The sequence below is a fragment of the Clytia hemisphaerica genome, unplaced genomic scaffold (assembly GCF_902728285.1).
Source record: "Clytia hemisphaerica strain Z4C2 unplaced genomic scaffold, Clytia hemisphaerica genome assembly, whole genome shotgun sequence".
In the NCBI taxonomy this organism is placed as follows: Eukaryota; Metazoa; Cnidaria; class Hydrozoa; order Leptothecata; family Clytiidae; genus Clytia; species Clytia hemisphaerica.
In genome coordinates, this window is record NW_027104599.1 from 200,645 (window position 1) to 225,165 (window position 24,521).

The following is a 24,521-nucleotide window of genomic DNA, read 5'->3' on the forward strand; positions in this document are numbered from 1 at the left end:
TCGGTGCAATTTCCATGTTTGCAAGGTGGTTCACATTCAAATGCCACGGTAGATGCTGATGCCTCTTTCGCACTAACTGCACAGAACGTCGTAAAACCACACAAAATAAGGAAAAAAAACTACCAGAAATTTTAAAAACATGCTTGATTTAATTTTGAAGCGTGATTAAATTTTTTATACTCGAATGATTTTTTCTTTTGATCGTTGCGTTGTACATTTGAATCTAGAGTAAGGCCATTCGGCAATGCATCTATAAAAAAGATGTCAAATCAAATTGGATTTCCATCCTTACTTTATAAAAGACTTTAAGCTCCATTAATTACCTCAGAGGTCGTTTGCTTCTAATACAACTGTATGGTATTAAGCTCTCTACAGGTGGTATCTAACTATCATTAATTTCAATACAGCCAATTCTGAGAAAGTCTACCAAAGTACGAGGAGGGGGGGGGCAAATCTGCAAGGATGTATTGGGATGTTTGGTAACTTGTACTGTATAGAGGTCACCAGTCATCCTTCAAATCACGCAATCACGCAAAAATAATTCCAAATTACGTTATCACGAGTTAAATTTTCTTTCTATCGCGATCACGTTGATCACGTTGGTTTCTCCGATCACGTTATCACGCACTTTAAAATCTTATAATCACGAAATCACGAACTTGGAAAAACAAGTTTTGGAATATTGTGGAGGATCATAAGCTTCATACGGTGAACACCACAATTTAGTTTTCTCTGAAATTTAACCTGTGGAGACAAACTGTAAGAATTTTATCGCGCAATGTCTCAATCACATTTCTATCTTAAGAACAAAGATGGAGGGAATATATTCTCATGTTAAACTCAAGAATATTATATCATTACATATCGTGCTCGTGCTTATCACTCTATGTTGGTGAAACTACCACAAAATTTGGTCAAAGGTTTAAGGAACATTTCCAAAAATCACGAACCTCGGCAGTTTTGGAACACTCGAAAACTTGTAGTGTTGGTAAAGAGAAAACTGATTTCTCAGTTCAGTACCTTGAAAACATGTACTCTAGAGGAAAGTACTCTTTGTCTGAAAGGGAGTACTTATGGAATGAACGTTTAAGAGGTCTCTTGAATATCCAGAAAACGCTGAAAAGTTAATTTGATAGTTTGATTATTTTGATTTTGTCCTTATACTTCGTCTCATTTTATCATTTTACTTGCACTTTTAATAACCTAATTTTTATTAATTTCGCCTTAGCGAAAGTATTACGATAGGCATTCAGCGGCGGTGTCCTCGGACGAAAATTTAGAAAACGAAATTACTCGATACGGTGGACGAACTTACTAAGCTTAATTTACATTTTACACGTTCGTATAACCACGGACGATGGGACGATTTTCGCGGGTTTTCTTTGGATTACGTCATATATCTTTGTGTCTTTAGCTTCAGTTAGCTTCACAGTTTGGATTTTTTCTTTATTTTCTTATAAGCATACACTTTATAAGAATCAAATCAATAACTCTTGATAAATGGTGATATACCCTTCGGTAATTAGTTCTTACAAAGTAAACAAGGGATGGCGCACAATATGAGCATATTTATTTTTCTTATAAGCATACACTTTATAAGAATCAAATCAATAACTCTTGATAGACTGTGATATACCTTTCGGTAATTAGTTCTTACAAAGTAAACAAGGGATGGCGCACAATATGAGCATATTTATTTTTCTTATAAGCATATATTTTATAAGAATCAAATCAATAACTCTTGATAGACTGTGATATACCTTTCGACCTTTCGGTAATTAGTTCTTACAAAGTAAACAAGGGATGGCGCACAATATGAGCATATTTATTTTTCTTATAAGCATATATTTTATAAGAATCACATCAATAACTCTTGATAGACGGTGATATACCTTTCGGTAATTAGTTCTTACAAAGTAAACAATAGATGGCAGACAATATGAGCATATTTATTTTTCCTATAAGCATATACTTTATAAGAATCAAATTAGTAACTCTTGATAGACGGTGATACACCCTTCGGTAATTAGTTCTTACAAAGTAAACAATAGATGGCAGGCAATATGAGCATATTTATTTTTCTTATAAGCATATACTTTATAAGAATCAAATCAATAACTCTCGATAGAAGGTGATATAGCCTTCGGTAATTATTTCTTACAAAGTAATCAAGGGATGGCGCGCAATATGAATATATTTACATTATCGGGGAAAGCTTCGTCGGCACAGTGGGCCCAGAGGTGGAAATAGGGAAAAAACGAAAGTTAAAATTTTGCTTTGATAATATGATTTATGGAATCTTGAATAAATTTCTGATAAGATGCCAAAGTTTCAAGTCTGTATCTGATCTGTAACTCAAGTTATGTGGCTCCAAAGTTGACTGAAAACCACATTTTGATGAAAAATCGAAAAAAGTGAAAAATGCATATTTTTGAAGATTCTGATCTAAATTCAGCTTGTAAATCAGTTCTTTTGTGTGATAACCTTTAGAGACATTATATTCTAAAGGGAAAATGCTTAAGGTAACCACAAATGTCCAAATATCTCAAAAACCGCTAAGTCCCCACATATCAAACCATATATGTTTTGAAAACTACAGACACTAACCTTTCCAAAAATGCTGGAGTTTCGATGTGACACTTAGCGGTTTAAAAGTTCAAATTTTGCCTGCATTTTCCAAGCTACAAATCTCAATTTTCATGAAAAATCTCAAAAGAAAGTCAAAATTTGAAGTTTACTATTTTCTAACTCATGTAATGTGACCCTAGAGCTCTACTAATGCCTTAATAATACAAAAAATGTAAGAAATACTATCTTGTTGTTCTCCCAACTCCCTATTTCCAAACGTTTGTCCTCTGGGCCCAGTGTGGTCGGGGAATAATATTCGTCACTTGGCCAAGATTTCGTCACTTTTCCCCGACGAAGTTTTCCCTGATAAGGTTTTTTTTTCTATAAGAATCAAATTAATAACTCTTTATAGATGGTGATATGCCCTTCAGTTATTAGTTCTTAAGAATTAAACAACCATTGTTCGTAAATTGATCTTATCTTTTTAGCGATTTTGAGGCTCGATGTAAAGTAGACTTCAGATTAGCTTTCATCTCTACTTCTTGTTTTTTCCCATGCAGTTTAAACTTTAGGCGAAATCTTCGACTTCAAGTCGTCTTGTTTATTTTTAGAACACTAAATAATTACTGATGATGATATTAATATATCGAAACATGTTTGAAAATAAAAATTAACATTACTCCTGTCAAGTTCGTTCGACTATGTCTTGCTATTGACTCATTAATATCATTACATATATCAAGTTATTTACAATCCTTCTAAATGAGTTTCCAGTGATAGTTGTGAAAGCTATAGCGATATGGGTGTCTTATACCAAGATGTGAAATTAAATGACCCAGGTCTTCGAACTTCGACATTGAATAAAATCGGAATACTTACTTAATAAAGTTGTTACTATAGTTGCATGAAAAGTTTAAATATAAATCGTAGAAAAAAATTCTACATGAATATAGTATTCAGACACTAGTATTGAGTTTGATATTTGTGTATTTAACTGTTGCGGTCACAAAAAGTTGTTTGTCGGTTAAACCTTGTCGGATAGTGAAAGTTTGATATTTTCATAAATTAATATCCTACTGATTTTGACAAAATTATGGAGCAATACTTGAAAAATTTGTTAATTTCTATAGAAGAATTCTTGAACAGTTTTAAAGTAAGGTAGTTTGTGTGAGATAAGCTAGTGGCATTTGTGAGTGAGTATTCAATTTTGTTTTTTATTGTACGAGTAGAATCTTGTGGAAGGAGTGAATTTAGATTAGGGCAGTCTTTGCAAAGGTGAGCCAGAATCTCGTCCCCGGTGGGTAAATACCCCACATTCTCAGCCCCACTGGGACATTGACTTTGTTTTTAACCCCCATTCAAAATTTAATAGGGAAAATTGCACTCCAAAACCAACTCGACCAATTGATTTTTTTAACTAGGAGCAACAGAAAGAACACTGTGGAAAGAAGCTCCAGGTATGTGAAACAGGGGTGAATCATCTGATGATTATTTCTTGTAACAAGCACACCGCAAGTTAAGTACTTAATTCACATTGTTTTTTCTATGCCAAAGAGAAAGAATGTTTTTACTTAAGTGTTGTTAACGATTTCCCAGATGATAATGCACAAGCATGCAAAGTGGATACTAAAAAAAATAGGAGTTTTGGAGCAGAATGTTATTTTTCATCTAAAGAAAGAACTAGAGGTACCCATGCACCCATGCTTAGCTATGTAAAGCGTTGATTTGGTTAAAGAAAATAGTACACCCCGGACTCACAGCCCCGGTGGAGCTTTTCCCACAGCGGGAAAAACCCAACGAGATAAAAAATCGATTTTTCTGTTGTTCCGAGCTTAAAATCCAGTGAGGATGGTTTTGTAGTGCAATTTTTTACATTGAATTTCAAATTGGGATGAAATGAAATTTTTTGGAGGGGCAGGAACGCGTAATGCCATTTTCCCACCGCGCACCGGGATGAGATCACCGGGTGTGATTGTCATCGGTGTAGGGAGAAGTACTTTCCAAGGACGAGGCTATCTAATCAGACTTTTTTAATATTAGTTAATTTCATTTCCATTTTTCATTTCGCCTTAAATTAATATTTTGGTATGACAGAAAAATACTCTCAAAAAATAAAGAGCTACCTTAACCGAGGTACTATGGTTGCGAGCTACCTTGGATTCTTAGCAGGACTAAAAAGGAGGAACGAAAGGAAAATTTTGTGAACTTTACGATTAATTTGACCTAATATCGATCTGTCAAGTGGGACAGTGAGATTCAATTTTTTCCAACCCGCATGCAAAGTGCGGCAAATATCCGCATCCTTCACTTAGCCCGGGTTTTTCGGTCTTTGTGTCTTTGAAAGTTGTTTTCGAAACGAGCTTTGATTATATTGGTACAATGAAAGGGTTTTTACTGAAGTTGCAAATCAGGATGATAAAACACAATGATACAATGATACAGGAAAACGAAAAATAAGCAAAACATATTAGACAAGTATTTTAATTACCTTTTCTCGTCGAGTGTAAGGTTTCGTTTTCGTTCTTTTGATGATGCAATTCAGTCTGTAAAATACACACAAGAAAATGTATGGTTAAGTACTCTTGAAGATAAATCTTGTTAAAATATTTCAGGGTATGAAGTGTCAAAAATTCATGATGTAAGGTGTAGGAGTGTGTTGGAGAGCTGATGAAAAATATCTAAATAAGGAAGTTGTGAGCTCTTCGTCGTACAGCCGATGGGAAACATGAGGTAATCAAACTTTGGAATTTCGGGCAATGTTGAAATCGACAAAATGAAAGGTTTCCTTACTTTACTTTGTGCTGCTGATTTTCTGAAAGTGCTCATTTAAAGACTCGAGGAAAGGGTTTTAATTGCGTTTAGGCTTCAATCAAGAATATATATTGTATCTTATATAATTCTTGCTTCAATTTATCGTTCTCTATGTTTATTTCGTGTAACAATATTGAAAAGGACATGCTTTTCATTCACACAAATTATTTTCATGAAAATCGAGAGTCAGTAGACCTCTATGAAGTATGGTTTTTGTTTGTTTTTAGTCTGGATGTCATCAGGGGTTTGTTGTCACGAAGAATTTGAAAACAAATTTGTTTGAGACGAAATTGCTTCAATTTTTATCAAGTGTCATACCTATTGAGCTTAAAGCCTGAAGGGCTAGAGAGAAATGTTCAACCTTTCTCAAGCAAGAGAAAGTGACGCCTTAGGCTGATCGCCCCTTTTTGGAATGACAGATTGAACGTAGCACTCTCTATATTTTCACGTGGCATGTTTTTCGAAATATTGCGATGGAATTTACCTTTAATCTAGCGTTTGTGTGAAAACCACGCGGGTCAAGCGTTTTAGAAAGATGGGAAAAAAGTGGCTCATTTCCTACCCAAGAGTTTCATTTCAGACCCCTTCTTCGGGGGCTTCAAACTCAATGGCCATCGCTACATAGGTGCAAAATATGCATCGGTGCTAGATTGCTACTGTATATATTATATTTCTTTACCCAGAAAGGAAGCTTCGATATGAGCTTTGTGCGAAATTCTACACCTGATTCAGAAAGTTCCTTATTAACCTCAATAAAGTTTTCAAAAGATCAATTTCACAGACCGGAAATTCACATACCTCGTCAAGAAGGGAAATCTTAAAAAACATAATTATGTTATCATGCAAATTAGAAATAATAGAAATATATTACGTCAATGTAATTAGCGAGGGTTGTTATTATATGCATTACAGAGAAGGTTTGTTTTCTCCAAGGGAACTAGTTAACATCTATTGAGAAGCAAAAGAACTCGCACAAAATTGTCAAAGAAGTAGAAATTACGGTAATTAATAGACATATACTTTTTTCATTTCTTCAGTAATTGCGGTCTGAATGGTTCAACCCAATGTTGGATTTTCTTTTGGTGATAAAAGTGATAAGAATCTGTTATGGAATGTCATCTCTCGGAAGGAGTGGATTTTTGGTTTTGAAAACTTGATGTGGTGAAAGATTTCTGTCATGCTGTTGGTTGAAAGGTGAAAGAAGTGTGTCAAGTCACATTTTTGTAACAAGCTTTCATCTTTCATCCATCCAGACTCCTCCCAGGAAAAATTGGCTGTGAAATGAAATGATGGTTAGTTCGGTCAGGAGTGAGAGGTTGGTCTATAATGCATTTTTGCCATTCTTTTATTTGAAAATGATTGATCAATTGCACCGTGGAATGTTGAAGGATCAAACTCTTCTGAGCGATGCATCTCTCTGACAATAAACGACAAAGAAGTCATAGTATTTATAGAAAACCCTTAAGGTAGCTTTAATCACGTGTGAGTCAAGTATTATAACACTTAAACTGATTGAGAGATAAAGTGCGGTCAACCTTTCAGACGAAAAGCAGACGTAAGCCAAAAATGACAAAAATCTGTTTTTGTTTAGAAAGTACGACAAACGGGCTCGAAGATTGATTATTCATCAAAAATTATTTTTGAATTTCGCAGATTAGGCTAGATGGTGGGGGATAATTAAATGACCGTAAAAATAAAACTTGCTGATGCTGCACTTTTTCTTGGGAATCCAGAGAAATAAAAAGGAACCCATCTCAGTGAATCGCATTTCAAACTGGTAATTATTATGAAATATTGGATCAAATCAATTAAATAAATTGGAGGTAAAAAGGGTTCTTGAGGAAAGAATGGAGGATTTTCAAGTTGTTGATGGAGTTCAAAATAGAATGTCCATTACATAACTCGTCAACCAACATGAGGTTGGATCAATAGTACACGCTATTGACGTCACCTTAATTAAAGTCTTTGTTATTCCATAAGTATGTTAATGGTGTAAGCAAAGCATGCAGCTTTTAAGCCAATCAAATCAAGTTTTGTAAACGACCAGTGCATGTTCTATTGTCATTTCCATGGAAGTTTTAAATTAGATACAAATGTCAATAATTGTGTATAATTGATGACAAAAGCAGGAATATTCGATTAAAAATAGACTGCCGTGTGGTATTTTTAATTCTTTTCTTCGACAAAGCCATCAATGCTTTCGTTTTGAGAAAGACAATAAACTTTAATAATAAATAGAAGAATGTTAATATCATTTTCAGCTTTTTGTCGCATTCAAAATTTGCATCCTTTGATGGGGTTTCGTGTTTTATTAAATTTGTCTGAAACTTTGGAATCTCATTTTGTTTGAAGCCTTGAGTTGAAAACTGTCACTTTTTTCAGTTAATGTTGTAGTGATACTGGTTGTTTGGATAACTTGGGTCTGTTAAGTATCAGGATTGAAAGGTTTGAAGAAGGTGACACAGGCAACTTTTTTCCTTAGTGGGGATAAAAATTCCTATTGAAATCCTAATGGGGATAGAAATTCTATTGTTCCAAGGTTAAAAAACCCAGTCACCAGTGGGGATGGTTTTGGAGAGCAATTTTTAAACATGGAATTTCGAGTGGGGATCGAGTGGGGATCAAAGTCAATTTCCCATTGGGGCTGAAATTCAAGGGTATTTTCCAACCAGCGACGAAATTCTTGCTTAGTTTTCCAGTGGGGCTGGGGTCCCAGCGGGTCTGTGACACAGGGATGTTTTTACTCTAACATATTTTGTCTTCCGAAACAGGGGGTTGAAAATGTCCAAGCACCGTGATCAAACTTCACCATACGCCACTGCTTGAGATTGATTCAGTAGGAACGAAGTCAATTTGATGCTTAAACCACCTCTCGCAATCTCTGTTCGGGAAGTATTTGTAGCAATCATGTGAAATAATTCTCGCATAGAGCATTATGTCGTTCTGATCTAGTTAGTTCTATAGAAGACTTTGGTCATGACAAGATGCATAATGACATTCACACATTTGCTTTACAACTTAAACTTTTGTATTTGACGTCATAGGGGAATTAACTTCTTTCACATTTTTCATTGTGTTCTTAAATAGTTTTTCTCAAGAACACCAGTCATCTGTAAAGTTCATCTAGCAACGTCATTCTAATTGCTTCTCAAGTCAACTATTTGGCTAAATGAATCTTGGGCATTCTAAATGGAGAGTTCAGTTCAAATGTACACAAACGATATCTTTGTATTACGAAATATTCTGTTATTGTCTTGTGACTCAAAAATCAGACATTTTTTTCATTCAATTGAAAATTTTTGCGAAAGATAGCATCGTAGAACATTATAATGACGAAAAAGAGTGGAATTTTTCTCATTTATTAAAATTCCTATGAAGGATGAATATTGCCTGAATTTTGACAGTTTTCATTTTTTGGTAAAATCATTACAATATCGTAATAAATTTCAGAATTAGCTGAATTCGTCACTTTTGGATTGAAGGAGCAAAATCGATCTATCGTTCTATCATGCCCACTTGGAGGCTAGACTGATGAGATTAGAGAAACTAAGAAACCGAAAGGATAATAAATACTCTTAATGTGAGACGGATTAGATAAGGATTAGAAATGAAAGCAGGTTCCTAAGGAAAAGTGATCACAAAATGACGTTACTGTACTTTCAATAATAATGCTTGCTGATGCAAAGTCTTGACAGAAAGTTAGACATGCTGCCAAGTGTCCAAAGGTCAGAGTAGCAGATCCTACAAGAAACTGCAAGGACGAGACCTTCAGGCACGTAATAGCAATCTCGATAATTATTCAATAGTTTTCGTATGAGTATGATGAGTGTAGTTCAACTTAGCAATGTTCGGTATTTTCTTCCAAGAATTTCAAGACATTTTTATCTGATGATGGTTAACATGTTTGGGGTAGAGATAACAACAATACAACAATGACGTTGGAAAGGTTTAACTTGGTGATAGCATATTCAAAAGATAGTCGTGATTTAATTCCTGCCTTTTCAAACGCATCCAAGATGACTTCAGTATTAGTGTTGCGTCAAGGCTAGATAAAAAGTAGAAGTTTGTACCTAGACTAGATCGATAAATAAACGGTTGGAGATAAACAGTCGGTATTGGATTCTTTTTCTTTTTCATTTTGATCTAGATGTTGTACTTTAAGATCTTCTGTTGCTATTGTGTTCGAAAACCCGTGAGGCTTTTGATTGGTCAAGCGCTGAAATTCTATTGTAATGTTACGTGACCTAGGTAGGATTTCCTACCTAACCTCGGCACACTTTTCAGTCGAAGCACGACATCTAGGCCTTCGGGCTTTATAAATCTATGAAAACACCCCCTTCTCACAGACTCGGTAGGATTTTTCAACCAGTATGGTCAAATTAACGGACTTGTTCAAGATGGAAAAAAGAGTTGACAAAGCTTTATCACTCTGGTTTTAGTTTTAGTGAAAAAAGTTTCAACTTCAGTATTGTGTTCTTATAATGACAAAGGTATTAAAAGCCAATAACTCTTGTTTTTATCATGTGTTTTGAAAAAATAGCCACTTTTAGAGATTGGCTCGTTGCGGTTGTCTCAGAGACGAAGAACAAAACATAAAACTTTTATTTTGGTAACCAGATCAATATTTGACTTTTGAAAGATAAATATCTGGTGTAAGAAATATTGGCGAAGAGAAACAATAGGATGGTATTGATAAGAAAGAAAGAAGATAGGTGTATGCTAACATTTTAATCTAATCATTATCATTTTGAGATAATTTGATTGAAGATGATAGATCAGGTGTGTTCAGAATGAGCAAGTTTTTCGTTTGCCAGGACAGGGATGTTTTTGATTCATTGGTATATTTAGATGATAGTTAAGATGGGTATACTACTTGGTTCTTTTTTGTCCTTTTGGTTTTGATCAAATGTTCTGGTACTGATGTTAACTATTTTGTGGGTTTAGAAAGTATACTTGAGGCACGAAATTAATTTTCTGGCCCATATACGATAATTTCAATCAGGGATTTTATAGGATTTTAACTATTTCACAATCTTTCATTACAGCAGAAACTAATACGAAAAAGAATCAAATAATTCAAATACAACCATGGTTACAACAGACGCGACGCAACAACAAACAACCGCTGAAAACACCCCGACACACACAACGTCTGGTTGTAAGAAAGTCGTGGTCGTCGGTGATGGAAGTTGTGGGAAGACGTGTTTATTGATGTCTATAATCGAACGTGATGCACCTGACGGCTACGTACCCACAGTCTTCGAAACGTACGTCAAAGAAATCGACCACGGAAAAACGTCGTATGAAGTATCCTTTTACGATACGGCGGGACAGGATGTTTATGATCGCTTACGGCCGTTATCGTATCCCGATACAGACGTTTTCTTAGTATGTTTTGCTGTGGATTCCCCGGACAGTTTATATAATGCTTATGATAAATGGACACCTGAGGTTAAACATTTCGGACCTAACGTACCATTTGTCTTAGTAGGGACCAAATGCGATTTACGTAGTGATGAGAGCACGTTGAAGAGATTACGTAAAGCTAAACAAGAAGTCATTACGCAAGAAGAAGGACGGGAAATGGCGAAAAAGCTTAAAGCTTCTGCTTACGTAGAATGTTCTGCGTTGACGGGGTTTAACGTTAATGAAGTAATTAGTACGGCGTTGAAATCAGCCCTCAAGAAGCAACACAAACAATTGAACAAGTTGAAGCAATTAAGGTGCACTTTCTTGTGAAGGAAATGGCTTGAAATATAGTGGAAATCCCAATGATAAGACCTAGGGAGTTTGGATGGAGGCAGTTTGATCTCTAGTGATTATTTAATCAATGACAATGAACTGCACTTAAATCCTAGCAGTAGTGCACACCATTGATCTGCGCGAAAACTTATTTTCCGACTGGGACTAAATATGGCTCATTATTTAACCAAGATTGTCCGTTTGGATTTCAGAAATGCAACTGATTTTGGCTACCACCTACACAGTGGAATATCACACACCCTGTGACGGGAAGAATGCCAACATCTCAAGAAGAAGAAAATAAACGATAAATAAACTACATAACATTTCTTCCTTCTATCTTTTATGATATGAGATGTTTTCGGACATCAGTTTTTTGCTAAATTCCGCACTTAGCATTTATGATGTTATGAGCATCTTCTACCAAAGCGAATGTTTTTGGTTTAGAGAAGAAAGAATGACGTCACCATTTATCAGGTCATCAATGACCAGTAGAATAACGTTATTGTACTTTTTGAGCATCTAACTCAACCGAAGAAGTTATGAAACAGTAGTTACATCATATTGTACTGTGTTCGGAACTTAATTAGGTTGGTTCACGCACTTCCTATTTAATTTGCTAATAACATATTTTGATGGCAATTAACAAATGGTTCACCTGTTTGTCAGAATGGTAATAAAATAATTAGCTTTTTTCATAGAATCGCAAAATTTTCTCTCTTTATATTTTCGGATTCTCGATTATACCAACATATCAAAGACAATACCTATAAAATTTTAGATGAAATTTTAAACCAAAATAAATAAGTTTGTAAATATACAATTTGTGAATTTTTATATTTATTAGTATTTTTTATAGAAAAAATTACGTAATGTTTTGAGGCATTAAAATCTTTAAATTGTTGAAATCGTTACCTCACTTTCACTGTCCCGCCCTTTCCAAATTCTAACTTTGTTTATTTAAACGTTGACCTATTTAACAAGGAGCCCTGAGAGTCTCGTTGAAGAAATCTTACACGATTCTCTCCGTAATTCGAATTCTTTAATCCTTTCTAATTCGATCAAAAGTTCTTCATCTACATCTTCTTGAATATCAAATTAGAGAATTTACCTGTCTTCTAACTAAACGCTTTAAAAAATCCAAATGAACTCAAAATTTTAGTTTTGTGTTGTTTTGCCCCATTAAAGTATGAGATATATCTGCAAAAACACTATGAATCTTAATTCCTAAAATAGTAAATTAAAGACTTCCCTAAATGCTAAAATAATTCTCTTACCCGTTAATGAGACCAATGAAAACAAAACTATTTTGAAAGTCTCCCCATTAAGATATACATTAATAGAGTGAATTATATGATGAGTAGTATTCTAGGGTTTTTTCTAGAGGTTCTTGAATGTTTCTTTGGTCTGGAACAAAAAATTGGCATAGTATGAAGCAGTGAAGTTTTTCAATACTGGCAGTTTCACGATGAAAAGGCGCTGCAGAGTACCCAAGAAGAATGGTTAAGATCCGCACCGGAGCACTTGTCTCTACATACAGGATGTCCCGAAAAAAAGTATCGAGTTGTACCACTTCTATAGAAAGAAAGTTCTTGTGTGTGTTTCACTGATTTTGCAATGTTTATCAAAGTTTCTCTCTGTCTCATATTAATTGTCATGAGACACTTTTTATGCTTTTACAAAAACCAATTCTCAATAACTTTGACGTCATGAAAATTGTAAAAAAAGTTTTTAATGATAATGACTGTTGTAAAAACAATTATTGTGTTGGTATATATTTTTCGTTTACGATGATTTTTTCTTACATTTTTGTGTTGGTATATATTTTCTTACATTTTGTTAAACACACGCAACAACCTTCTACTCATGCTCGAACTCGATACTTTTTTCCGGACACCCTGTATAGGATTTTGCACACATAAGCATATTTTTATCAAAATGTTCAAAGTATGAGGTAATCTTTCCATGTCTCAGCCAATCAGAGCTTTACTCGACGTTTATTCGTGAGTTTATTACATTTTACCTCTTTCGCAAACGAATTCTCTCCTTACACTAATTATCCGGCTTGATACAGTATTGTTTCTACCTGACTGGCGTGCCAGTCTGTATGTTTTCACCTACAGTTGACGCTCCCTAATTCAGCGTTCTGTTATTCGATACGTTCCATTATTCCATAATATGGAAAGTCGCCGTCAAAATCGATGCTTTAATATTCGATACCCTCCCTTATTCGCTGAAAATCCAATTCCCCTCAACTGTACATTAAAAAATCGAAGCAAATTCAAAGATTTGATAGATCTGATTGAAGTTGAAAATCCCCTTTAATTGACAAGAAACTTGACAAAAAAATTACAAAAATGACATGCAATCCTAAAGTCTTTTTTTATATCAGAGGTTATAGATGGTTGCATGGAGATCCAAAAGTGACGGCAAGACACAACTTTCCGTTTCAATGTATTTCGTGCTGACCTAATTTCATTGACGTGCCTTGACCCAACCGTGTGACGAAAATTCCATTGGTATTTTTCGTAGCAATAACAATAGGAAATGAGGTCGAAGGGTTTTGTAAGAAGTGTTTCGACTTTAAAATAAATTGCTTTTAACTTTGATGGTACGCAATTGCGTATTCATTTTTTAGCTGAAGAGTGTAAAATGAAGGAGGTGGTGAAATCAGGACCTGACTGTGATATAAACTAGGTTGTTGAAAACGAGTGTATAAAAAACGTTATATGAAAATCACAATTTTGAATATTGAGTTTACGTATTCACTCCGCATTAGAGAGGACGGAAGAATGACTGAAGAACCAATTCCATTGTCTTGACACGTCGAATCGAGGGCGGCAAACAATGAATTATACATTCAGTCAGTTTCTAGTTTTGGCTACCGAAATACAGGATACATAAACTTACTTTCGAGTAGAAAAATCGAAAGGCGTTGCTTTTGGAGCTACGTAATGAACTTTAATGGATTTTATTGGTTGAGAGTTGTAGGATGTGTCTTATTTACACGGAAATAATATTTCCCACGAAACTTAATTGTCATATCCTTAACGAAACGGCTTTAATTACCCACCTATTGTATAAAAAGTCATCTTCCAAAACACCTCATCTCCTAAATATCGCAAATTTGCAACAGCTATACAATTAAACGTAATACTTTTGTAATTAAATTCATCAGGCTTTAATTAATCATTTCTATAAGATCAAAATTAAAACTTTGAAATTTGATTCTAATGAAAAACTTAGCGCTTAGTTACAAAACTTCATAATAAAGGTCTCGACTATCCAAATACATTTTGAAATCTGCCGGGGCCTACTCGTTCATTGAAAAGTGCTTCGAATACAAATCCACGGTTGAAATGCTCGAGCTTTTACAAAGCAACCTCTTGTGCTGAGTCTATATTTACTTCACTTGAGTTAAGAATTTTTTCTCCCATAATTCTTGTTTCCAGTTTCTTATAGAATCTTTGGAAAAGAAAACAAATTTACTGCATACCAAAATTATAACCCAAACCACGAACACACGTTGATGAATAAATAAACGATCAACTATTTACTTACCAGAAGCAGGACGGTTAACAGAACAGGAGAAGGATTTCCTCGTCGTTGTATAATCATATTTTCGATTGTCAACAACATTCAAGGAGATTCACCAGTCAGTAAGAGACACCATTTTGGAAGATCCTGCATTGCAGCATATAAAGCTCATAACGTCTATCTAGCCAACAATTTCTGAAAATCAAGAGAGGAGAAGATTACATCAGGAATGGTCCTCAAGGTAGGCTATTTTCTACTTTCGTTATATAGTACATATTTTTGCTCATACAACAGTGCTGTAGAAAGCATTTTGATACTGGGTATGGGCTCATGTTTAGCGGCATCAGAAGTTTGGCCCGAGGGCCGGGAAATGGACTCAAAATGAAAACTTACTAGGAAAAATGGAATGAAAAATCTGTAATATTATCAGAAAATTTATAAAAAAGATTATTAGTAGAGGGCATTTTGTAAAATCGCTTGACTGTTTTGTTAGAAGCACTTGTTATACATTTTTGGAAAGCTAAGGGGTAGGGGAATCGAAATTACTATGTTTCCAATTTTTTTTCGGACACTTTGGTGTGATTTTCGGACAAATATGACGGTCTCAGGCAAAAATCATAGGGTTAAAAATTAATGAAAATTTTAGCTCGAGAAAACGGAGACCTGTTGTATATTTTTGGAAAGCTCTCAAAAAATTAGGATTAGAGATACATTGCAAGTATAGGTGATTTCAGTACCTAACTCGAGATATTGAGCTTCAAAAAGCGCAAAAACTGGACAAAATAGCTGTTTCTGGCTGAAAAACACGGTTTTCTAGGGTTAATATCTCGAGGTAGGTACAGAAATCACCTATACTTGCAATATATCTCTAATCTTAATTTTTTGAGAGCTTTCCAAAAATATACAACAGGTCTCCGTTTTCTCGAGCTAAAATTTTCATTAATTTTTACCCCTATGATTTTTGCCTGAGACCGTCATATTTGTCCGAAAATCACACCAAAGTGTCCGAAAAAAAATTGGAAACATAGGAATTTCGATTCCCCTACCCCTTAGCTTTCCAAAAATGTATAACAAGTGCTTCTAACAGAACAGTCGAGCGATTCCAAAAAATCGAACAAAATTCCCCCTACTATATATTTTTCAAAAAAGTAATAATGATTTTATGAAGGGGATGTGTCAGAGGACAGTGGATTTGTAGACAAAAGGATTTGTAGTTCTGGAAAAATCGGAGAAAAATATTGACCGATTTTTGTGAAATTATTTGGCATTTAGCCCTTGGACTGATGGTTGGTATATTTTAATGATTGCTTCACCTTTTCCCTAACAAACTCGGTATAGAGGATAAAGACAAAATCATTTTTCACCCGTTAGCCTGTAAATAAAGTCATCACTCGTTCTTAAATATGTTTGAAAATTCATGATATTGTGTATCTGGTATATGTCAATGTGTCACTCTTAGATGTCAAATACACATTCTAACATATTATCGATTGACAGATTGCTAGAATTTTAAACATTGGGTCGAAAATTTATGATTAATGAAAACATTCTGTTGTTGTTGCACAAGTATGGCATTATTATTATCAACGAATTCGTTAGATACAGTGGGTAGTCAGTAGTAGTCAGCATCCAGGAGGTAACTGGTGTGCAAGATGATGGGTATATCCGCGAGTCTGAGCTTTACAACCAACCCAAGGAAAGACTGAATTTTGAAAATGTTATTCAATTATTTTACAACCGCCATAATTAATCTTATGAAAATTAAAAAACCAGAAAAATTGAAGTTCGAGTTACTTTTTTAGAATGAATAAAAATACAACTTTTTATCTCATTTTCATTTTTGTTTATAACAGTATACTTCTAAAACTAGCCATAACTTTCATTAAGGTGCCACCGCAGCAAAACGAACACATAGAGTTGAATTTGCGTTCAAAAGGAATGATCTTAGCCCTACAGTAATTTTTGTTAAGATTGACCTCTCATCTGAGACAAAATTCTTTCAAATGCTAACAAATGTGTCAAGGGAGTGATTTACAGTCTACTTAGAGTGACATCCGTGCCTTGTCTTACACGTTTTTTATAAGAACAGTTTAATAAGAATACGAGGCTGAAATTTGGCGAAAACCTAAGAACAAATTAAGAAGAATCTGTAGAACCTCAGATTTCAGAAATTACTGAGAAGTACATGTTTCCATTTTAATTAATATGGACATTTAAGGCTGAAAACTCATATAAATTTAAGAACAGCCCAGCCAGAATCATATGACTTACTAGTTTTTCCTATAAAAAGAGTATATATCTGAAGATACTGTTCTTCATATGTTATTTTACTAGTGTACACGTTTAGCAACATAACTGTTCGCTTACTTTGAGTAGAGTAATATTTTTAACCTATGAAGAGCGCTTAATAACTACTTGTGGTATAAAAAGGGAATTTCCCAGAAAAGGGAATTTCCTTAGATTCATTTAACTCTCCAGGGATAAGAAAAAGACAAACTGACATTTCAAAATGAGTAATCAGATCAAAATAACTCCGGAAAAGTCTTTTTGATGATGATAAAACAATAGAGAGACCGTAAGATAAGAATGCTACCGTTAAGCGGAACTAAAATACTGAAAAACGCGCGCAAAATTATGAGATGTTTGCCCAACTTCCTTATGCGTGAAGCTATGAATGCCATCCTCAGAAGCTTTAGGCTTCCTCCGGTGGCAATTATCATTTTTCATATAATATTTTGAATTTCAGAAATCTATCTTAAGAAATATTCTCGTTTTAGGTTTTGAATTTATGAGTGTCTTGTGTTAAATTTTTAAAATTTTATAATTGGAAGATAAAGGAGATAGCAAAGAAACTTTTTATGGTTATCAAACTTAAGCATCTAACAAGTGATACTTTTATGGACCTACCTGGTTATGCATTTAACACATATATAATTGATATCTACGTGACGTGACCATTAAACAATCATTCAGAACACAAATAGTTACGATCTATTAAAATTAGTCGTTTGTTTCTTATAAAAAAACGTTTAGAAACTAAAATTTCATGCTCTTGAAATGATCTTTCATATTCAAGACTTCGTGAGCAAAAAAACATCTATCTCATCATAAAATTGAGTAATTTGGCTAAGAACATTGATGTATGCTTATTATAGTGATTCTTATAGATAAAGATGCGTTTTTTGAGCTGAAAAATTATTTTTTTACAAAAATCTGCTTGACCATCTTTTACCTACTTCCATGCAAAAAATCAGAAAAAAACAATGATCCAATACTTCACAAAGTCCAAAAAACTCTTTTTTTAGCCGTTTTTTGGCCCAAATTTACTCAAAAACATTTTTTTTTCGAAAATTAGGCTTCGTTAAATTTGATGGTTTATAGTTATGCATCTTTGTGCAAAAATCATAAAGAATGAAAGAGCCACTCTTGAGAAAAGTTAAAACCCAAGTAATTGATAATGCGCTTATAAAAAAAGATCGAATTTGGCCAGTTTTTCTATAAAAACAATAAGCCCTCATGAGCAGGAAAAAAATCTTGAGTAATTTGACTAAGAACATTGATGTATTCTTAGTAATAGGGATTCTTATAGATAAACATACATGTTTTGAGCCAACAAATTTTTTTTGCAAAAATCTGATAGAACCATTTTTTACCTATGATGGTACCCTACTTTCATGTAAAAAAATTAGAAAAAATTAATGATCCAATTTTTCACAAAGTCCAAAAAACCGTTTTTAGTCGTTTTTTTGGCCCAAACTTGTCCCCAAATTTATTTTTCGAAAATCGGGCTCCGTCACATTCGAGGGTTTATAGTTATGCATCTTTGTGTAAGAAATCATAAAGAATGAAAGAGCCAATCTCGAGAAAAGCTAGTAACTAACGAACGAACGGACGAACGAACATACAACGATTAATTTATAGGACCTCCACCGGGGTAGGTCCAAAAGAAAAGAAATATTATATTTGTTCAATTATTTAAATTCAAACAAACTTCATCTTAAAAAAACATATATATATGAATATTATTTAAGGGCTCTGACCATAGTGAAATTTTCATAGTTGCCGTGTTTAAAATGTGTTTTCTGACTGATGTAACCAACAAAACTATGGCATGTTATACATTTTCTGTTAGACAAACTATTCCTGAATCTGAAAATTTAAAAATTGCATTGAAAAAATTTGATGAAGAAGCAAATGAAGACTTTTGCAAGGAAGAGTATTTCAACTTTGAAGAGCTTAGTTTCGGCGAAGAAAAAACATTTTGAAAATTTTTTCGCAGTAGATGGTGTATCTTTTACCGAACAATAAAAAATTTTGCGGAAAATTTTTTTAAATGCTTCTTTGTCTCAAAATCTTCAAAATAGTGGATTTTCATCAATTTTTCATCTGGATTTTGCTTAAAAAAACAGTCATAACTTTTGACACATCTTTTTAGAAAAATTTTCCGCAAAATTTAAAATAGTTCAATTCTTTGCGGACAGTTTGAAAAAACTTCGAAACAAAAAGGTTAATTACCCATTAAAACTTAGCACTTTTTATAAAAGAAGGTGATGCAACATATTATTAACGTCTTTTTAAAGTTCATAACGTCATTTTTGCAATTATAAGTTCTTAATTACTCTTAAGGGATTTGATTAAAAAGCAATTTATAAATGCAATTCTTTGTTAAAAGTGTTAAAGAATCTAAAACATAACTTTCATGTTCAGATACTAAAATCAATTTTCCGACTATGGTCAGAGCCCTTAAGTAGAATAAAATAGAAAAATTGGTTTGCTTTGCGGGCTTTCAATCAGGCTGCCGGCATCCATTAACGGATTCGTGCTCCTATACTACACAGGGTTCAGTTTCCTTTTTCACCACGATTAGGTTTGTCATGCATCTAAGGTAATAATTACATTCATGTTCTTCTACAGGCCAATTTAAGAAGCGGCCCACAAACGAGATCACTGTAGGCCACTCAAATCCTATGACCGATCGGCTGGAAGCGAACAGAAATTTGCCATCGCATAGGTACTTGTATGGGCTTTCACCTTCACTAAAATCGTTTTGGGCCAATGGTTTCATATCATAAAATTTCCATTCTTCTTGCACCTGATCTAAAAAATTGGCAAACGTTACGAGTTCTTTAGTGTTATCAAGAATGCATAGAATACCAAGATTCGATTGTTTTCTTGCCAACTGTACCGCCTCCTTAAATGTATTGACAAACGTTGGTGGACAGCCAGAAGGAAAGTTGGCAGGTGGCATCTTCACACCTTCCTTGTAAGAATAAATTTTTTGCTCCGCATGTTTCTTCACCATCTCAACAATTGCTCTGCTATTTCGTAAATTTTGTGATAAATTTAGAAAGAGGAAATTATTACGAAGGATATTTTCTAGACCTGCGTACTGACTTTCGGCATTTGGTGCGACCCAGATAACCTCGACGAGTTTTAAAAGACTATCGATCAAACTGTCCTTCACTAGCCAACTTACTGCGCACTCATCAATCAACAAGGCTTTTATATCATCATTTTGAATCTCCTTCACCATTAAGTCAATATCTGGTGATTGTACTCTCAATTCGATTCCACACTGGTCAAAATCGTGTCGTAATTTATGGTAAATCAAAGATTTAAGTGCACTTATTCTTGCAAAAGTTATAAACATTACACGACCTTTGAAATCCGGTAATTTGCTGAGCATAATGGCTTTTTCCTGTAACAAAAATTTCTTACCGACTCCAAATCCACCTTGTATTACTAGTTTCTTGTACGCAAGATCATTGCTGGTCAACACTGGAAGCTGTTGAGTAGAGTAAAATAACATATTGTTGCTATTCGAGACAGTTTTGATGACTTCAGTGATATAATCGACCCAATTTGATGCAATGAGAGGCGTTTTGAGGTTCTTTTTCGACAGGTGGATGGTAAAAACAATGATTCGAATGATCTTTTTGAGATTCCCCAACGATAAAGTGATGTCTGCTTCACCGAGAACTGGGTATTTCTTCAGGATGCTTGATAACCAGATGTTTATATCGCTGTCACTGTGTACATAATGATGATTTTGAAATCCTACTTGGTCTTTCTGAACACTGATGACCGGAAAGAAGGTCCAGCCAGGACCAAGCTGATCACTTAGTCCTTCTTCAAAAAGTCTATAGTAAGTGTTTAACTGTTTGAAAGCAGTGTCTGTCAGCTGCCTTTTTGATTCAATACCAATTAGCAGTTTGTGTGCAGGAAAGAAAATGAGAAAATCAAACTCCTGATGCTTGTTGCTAACAATGTCGGTGAGAAACGTAGCTGAACGAAGGATTACCGCATTTTGTAGGCAGGCTTCATCTTTCAAGGATACTAAATCATCGAAGCAGCAGTGCTCACCTTCTTCACCAGTTAACTCAGCAATGTCAAGTCCGAAAAACCATTTCAGATTGAAATCAATTGGAGAGTTATTTTCGATCAGTTTTTCAATTCTTCGTCGAAAGGCTTTCATTCCTCATTTTCTTGAGAGTCTCAAGAATAAAGTTTGAAATTCTGTCACCAGAGAAGACGTTGGCGATAATGTATTCAGTTTATTGATACAGACTTGCAGGAGAACGTCAGTTCTTGTGTTAGCTGCTGCAGATGTCAAGCGAAGATTGTCAATCTTCAAATAATTGAGCGTTAGGTACATGATTTTAATGTTTAATATCCATTTCCTGAACTCATTTTCTCTGATGATATCCTCGCGAGGATGGCTGGCGTTTTGAAGGTGTAGAAATGTTTGTAATTCAGAGGTAAGCCAATAGGTTGGTGAATTTCGTGTCAAATTTGCGAGGGTTTTCTGCATCTGTTCTTTGATGTTATAATCAAGGACAGCTGTATCGTTAGATGATTTTTCATATTCTACAGATTGAAATACAGGTGGGATGAAGATAGGTTGTTGTTTTGTGGTATCAAACAAAAATGTATCACCATGTTCTCTGGCCAGTAAATGATCTGCAGCTTGTAAAGGGTCGGTGAAAGAGTGACCATTCCCCAGATTAAATTGAACGGTCTGTTGATCCAGTCGTTCTTGTGAGCTATTCAAGATCTGGTGGTAAAGCGATGTGCCAGAATTGCAATTAGCAGGATCGATGCTTTTTGGTTTCAAAGTCAGCAATTTGTTTTGAAAATTCGACATGTTCTTTACTCGTATACCTCTAACTTTAAACTCTGAACATAGATACATAAACATTTATTTCTCTACTAACACAAAAATACGAAAATTTATTCATACTTTCAAGAATAATTATCTCCCCTTTCGCAAAATAAATGGTATTGTTACGTCACATTTCTTATCATGATCAAATTTTCAACAAAAGGGCTTAATTATATCATGTTTCGCTATGTAATATAGATAAATGTTTCTTGCTTGTAAAATAAAAAATTGCCGTTAAAAAGCATCAATAAGTATATATGCTCTAAAATTTCAAATTTCAAATCTCAAAATCTAACAATACAGCTGAAGTAATTCTAACAAAAGTAAATCAAATGACTAAACGGGTAAACAAATTTAGCCGGTGACTTTAAAAATTAAATTTGTTGGGAATTCAATTTGCCCTAAAATAGCACACATTTGGGGAGAGAAAGCAATAGTTTAAATTTGGCGGATGGCAGGAAAATCAGGTCACATCTTGGGGCAGGTTTCACATCTTAGGGCAGGGCTTACATCTTGGGGCTGCACACCGTACCCTCCATTTGCCTAAGTACCACCTCCCACCTATTCTCCCGCCTATTCTTCAAAAGTAAGCCCGTGAGAAAAAAAATTGATTGATGTATGCTTATTAATAGTGATTCTTATAGATAAACATGCGTTTTTGAGCCAACAAAACTTTTTTGCAGAAATCTGCTTGAGCCATCTTTTACCTATGATGGTACCCTACTTTCAAAACTTTTTAATTTCATAAAGTGAAAAGTGGAAAAACTTTTTTGCTTGTCCAGAAAATAAGTGAAAAATTTCACACTTTCGTTGAAAAAGTTTTAAATGTCATTCAGCATTTTTCATGATTTTGAAAAAGAAATCTTTCGAAGTTTGAACGGATGTTGTAAAGATTGAATTAGTTTGAAGTGCAGCACGAACTAGAGAGAGAAGTAAAGATTTTACTTGAGAGGGTAAGAAGAAAGACCCCGGTTGTCATACAATGTTGTTTAAGCGTTCTTCTAACGTTCATAAAGTTTCAGTACCAGGTGGAAAAGGCAATGATGGCGGTACTAGATTTGATATAAGGTTGAGAATTGATTTCATTACAGTAAAATCAGTTATCATGTCTCAAGTGCTACTTTGTGTAACGGTTTGCAAAAGTTAGATATTGTGGGGGGCGTACGGGCCTTCGTAATACCGATATACCGATCACTTTTTCTCTCAATTACCGATATACCGATAAATTTTTCGTTCAAATACCGATACCGATCAATTTTTCCCAATTTTTCCGGTACTTATGGGCAAATATGGGTGCTGGGTATGTGTGGACGATAAAGGTTGGGTTTGTCGCCATCCAAAGTCTCTATGACGATTACCAAACAGTAGCGTGGTGGGTAGATCAAGGATGGGCGGGCAAAAGTAGAATTTTGGTTTAAGGCGCCTTGTATGCTTATTCTGGCGCCCATTTTTTGGTTGCATTCGTATACCAAAAATTTAAGTTAAAATTCAGGTAATTTTAGAAACATTTAGGAAATGCGAGCGAAGCGAGCAAGAAAAAATTGCGACATTGCTCATCGAGATGGATTGAGTAAGTTGACCAAAAATACCGAAATACCGACATAAAAAAGGGTCTTTTACCGATACCGAGATGGTCTTAAAATACCGATTACCGATAAATGTTTTCCTCTAATACCGATTTACCGATCTAAAAAAAGGCCAATACCGATGTACCGATATCCCGTACGCCCCCCCCCCAGATATTCAAGATAAGATAAAAATTACCATTGCACAATGGCTTTACTATACACTACTAGCAATGTTAAAATCAAGACATGTCAGGTACACGAAGCTTGTGTGGGATTTTGTGAAGTGGAGAGTTGTTCAAATTTGTTATTAAAGTAATAAAATTGTCAAAGATTTGATGAAACTTTAAGCGCCTGTTCTAAGTTTACGAACGAATTCCAGTCGACGCTCTCTAATTCGATTTTCACGTCGAATTCGAGAGTGTCAACTGTTCTGTCGATCAGACGTAAAACAGCCTACAGTATTAAAATTCCTTTTAAACACTCACTATATGACCTGCAACGATTGAAGAAAAAATCCGACAATCATTTGGTCAAAACAAGAAGTTACGTATGATAATATGGAATCTAAAGTTTTTTACAAGAATTTGCTCAGGATTTCTAGAACTTTAAAGGACAACATAAATGACCCAATCAGCTCACAGCTTCAATAAAAACTCCTGCTTATTGCATCAATAGTAGAGGGTACAGTATACTGTAGTCAATGCTGTGTCTATTCTGAAATCCGTCAATAGAAGAGGAATTAAAAACACAAGTAAAGTAAATTTCATATAAGAATATTATTATTTTAACCAGTTCTAATTTAAAGTCATTCGCTCAAACTATAAAGGTAAACACTAAGAAACTCTCACCACTAAATATAACTTTGTACATGCAAATATCTTGAATCTTTATGCACAACAATGCCTGTATATTTGGACCTTTTGATTTGGTAAGTTAGTTCCATATGATAAGGAAAGTATTCTTATGTTAAATGATAAAGCTCAACTGCCTCCTTTCAATACCATGTCGCGCTTACTCTATTTTAGACGCGATGCTGGATAATTCCATTATTGGTGTTAAAGCACTGTATGTTCAGGTTGTGTACTCACTCCTGGGATAGAAATGAAGTAGAAAAAAGGTTTAATTGACTTATA

The 24,521-nt window shown here is 34.5% G+C and overlaps 2 protein-coding genes across 2 annotated transcripts in view; one reads left to right on the forward strand and one right to left on the reverse strand.

Moving 5' to 3' along the window:
• LOC136824110 (apelin receptor-like) overlaps positions 1 to 14,876 on the reverse strand; it is a 35,171-nt gene extending 20,295 nt beyond the window's left edge. Inside the window, exons 1-2 of the transcript XR_010849094.1 lie at positions 14,683 to 14,876; positions 5,057 to 5,111 (exon numbers count right to left, since the gene is read on the reverse strand). The gene's annotated coding sequence lies outside the window, so the exon portion shown is untranslated. The remainder of the gene's footprint in view (positions 1 to 5,056; positions 5,112 to 14,682) is intronic.
• On the forward strand, positions 10,266 to 11,994 carry LOC136824108 (ras-like GTP-binding protein Rho1). The gene has a single exon (XM_067080272.1). It carries the CDS (start codon positions 10,468 to 10,470, stop codon positions 11,116 to 11,118), a length of 651 nt encoding a protein of 216 aa, XP_066936373.1. The 5' UTR covers positions 10,266 to 10,467; the 3' UTR covers positions 11,119 to 11,994.
• Positions 14,877 to 24,521: the final 9,645 nt, after the last annotated feature.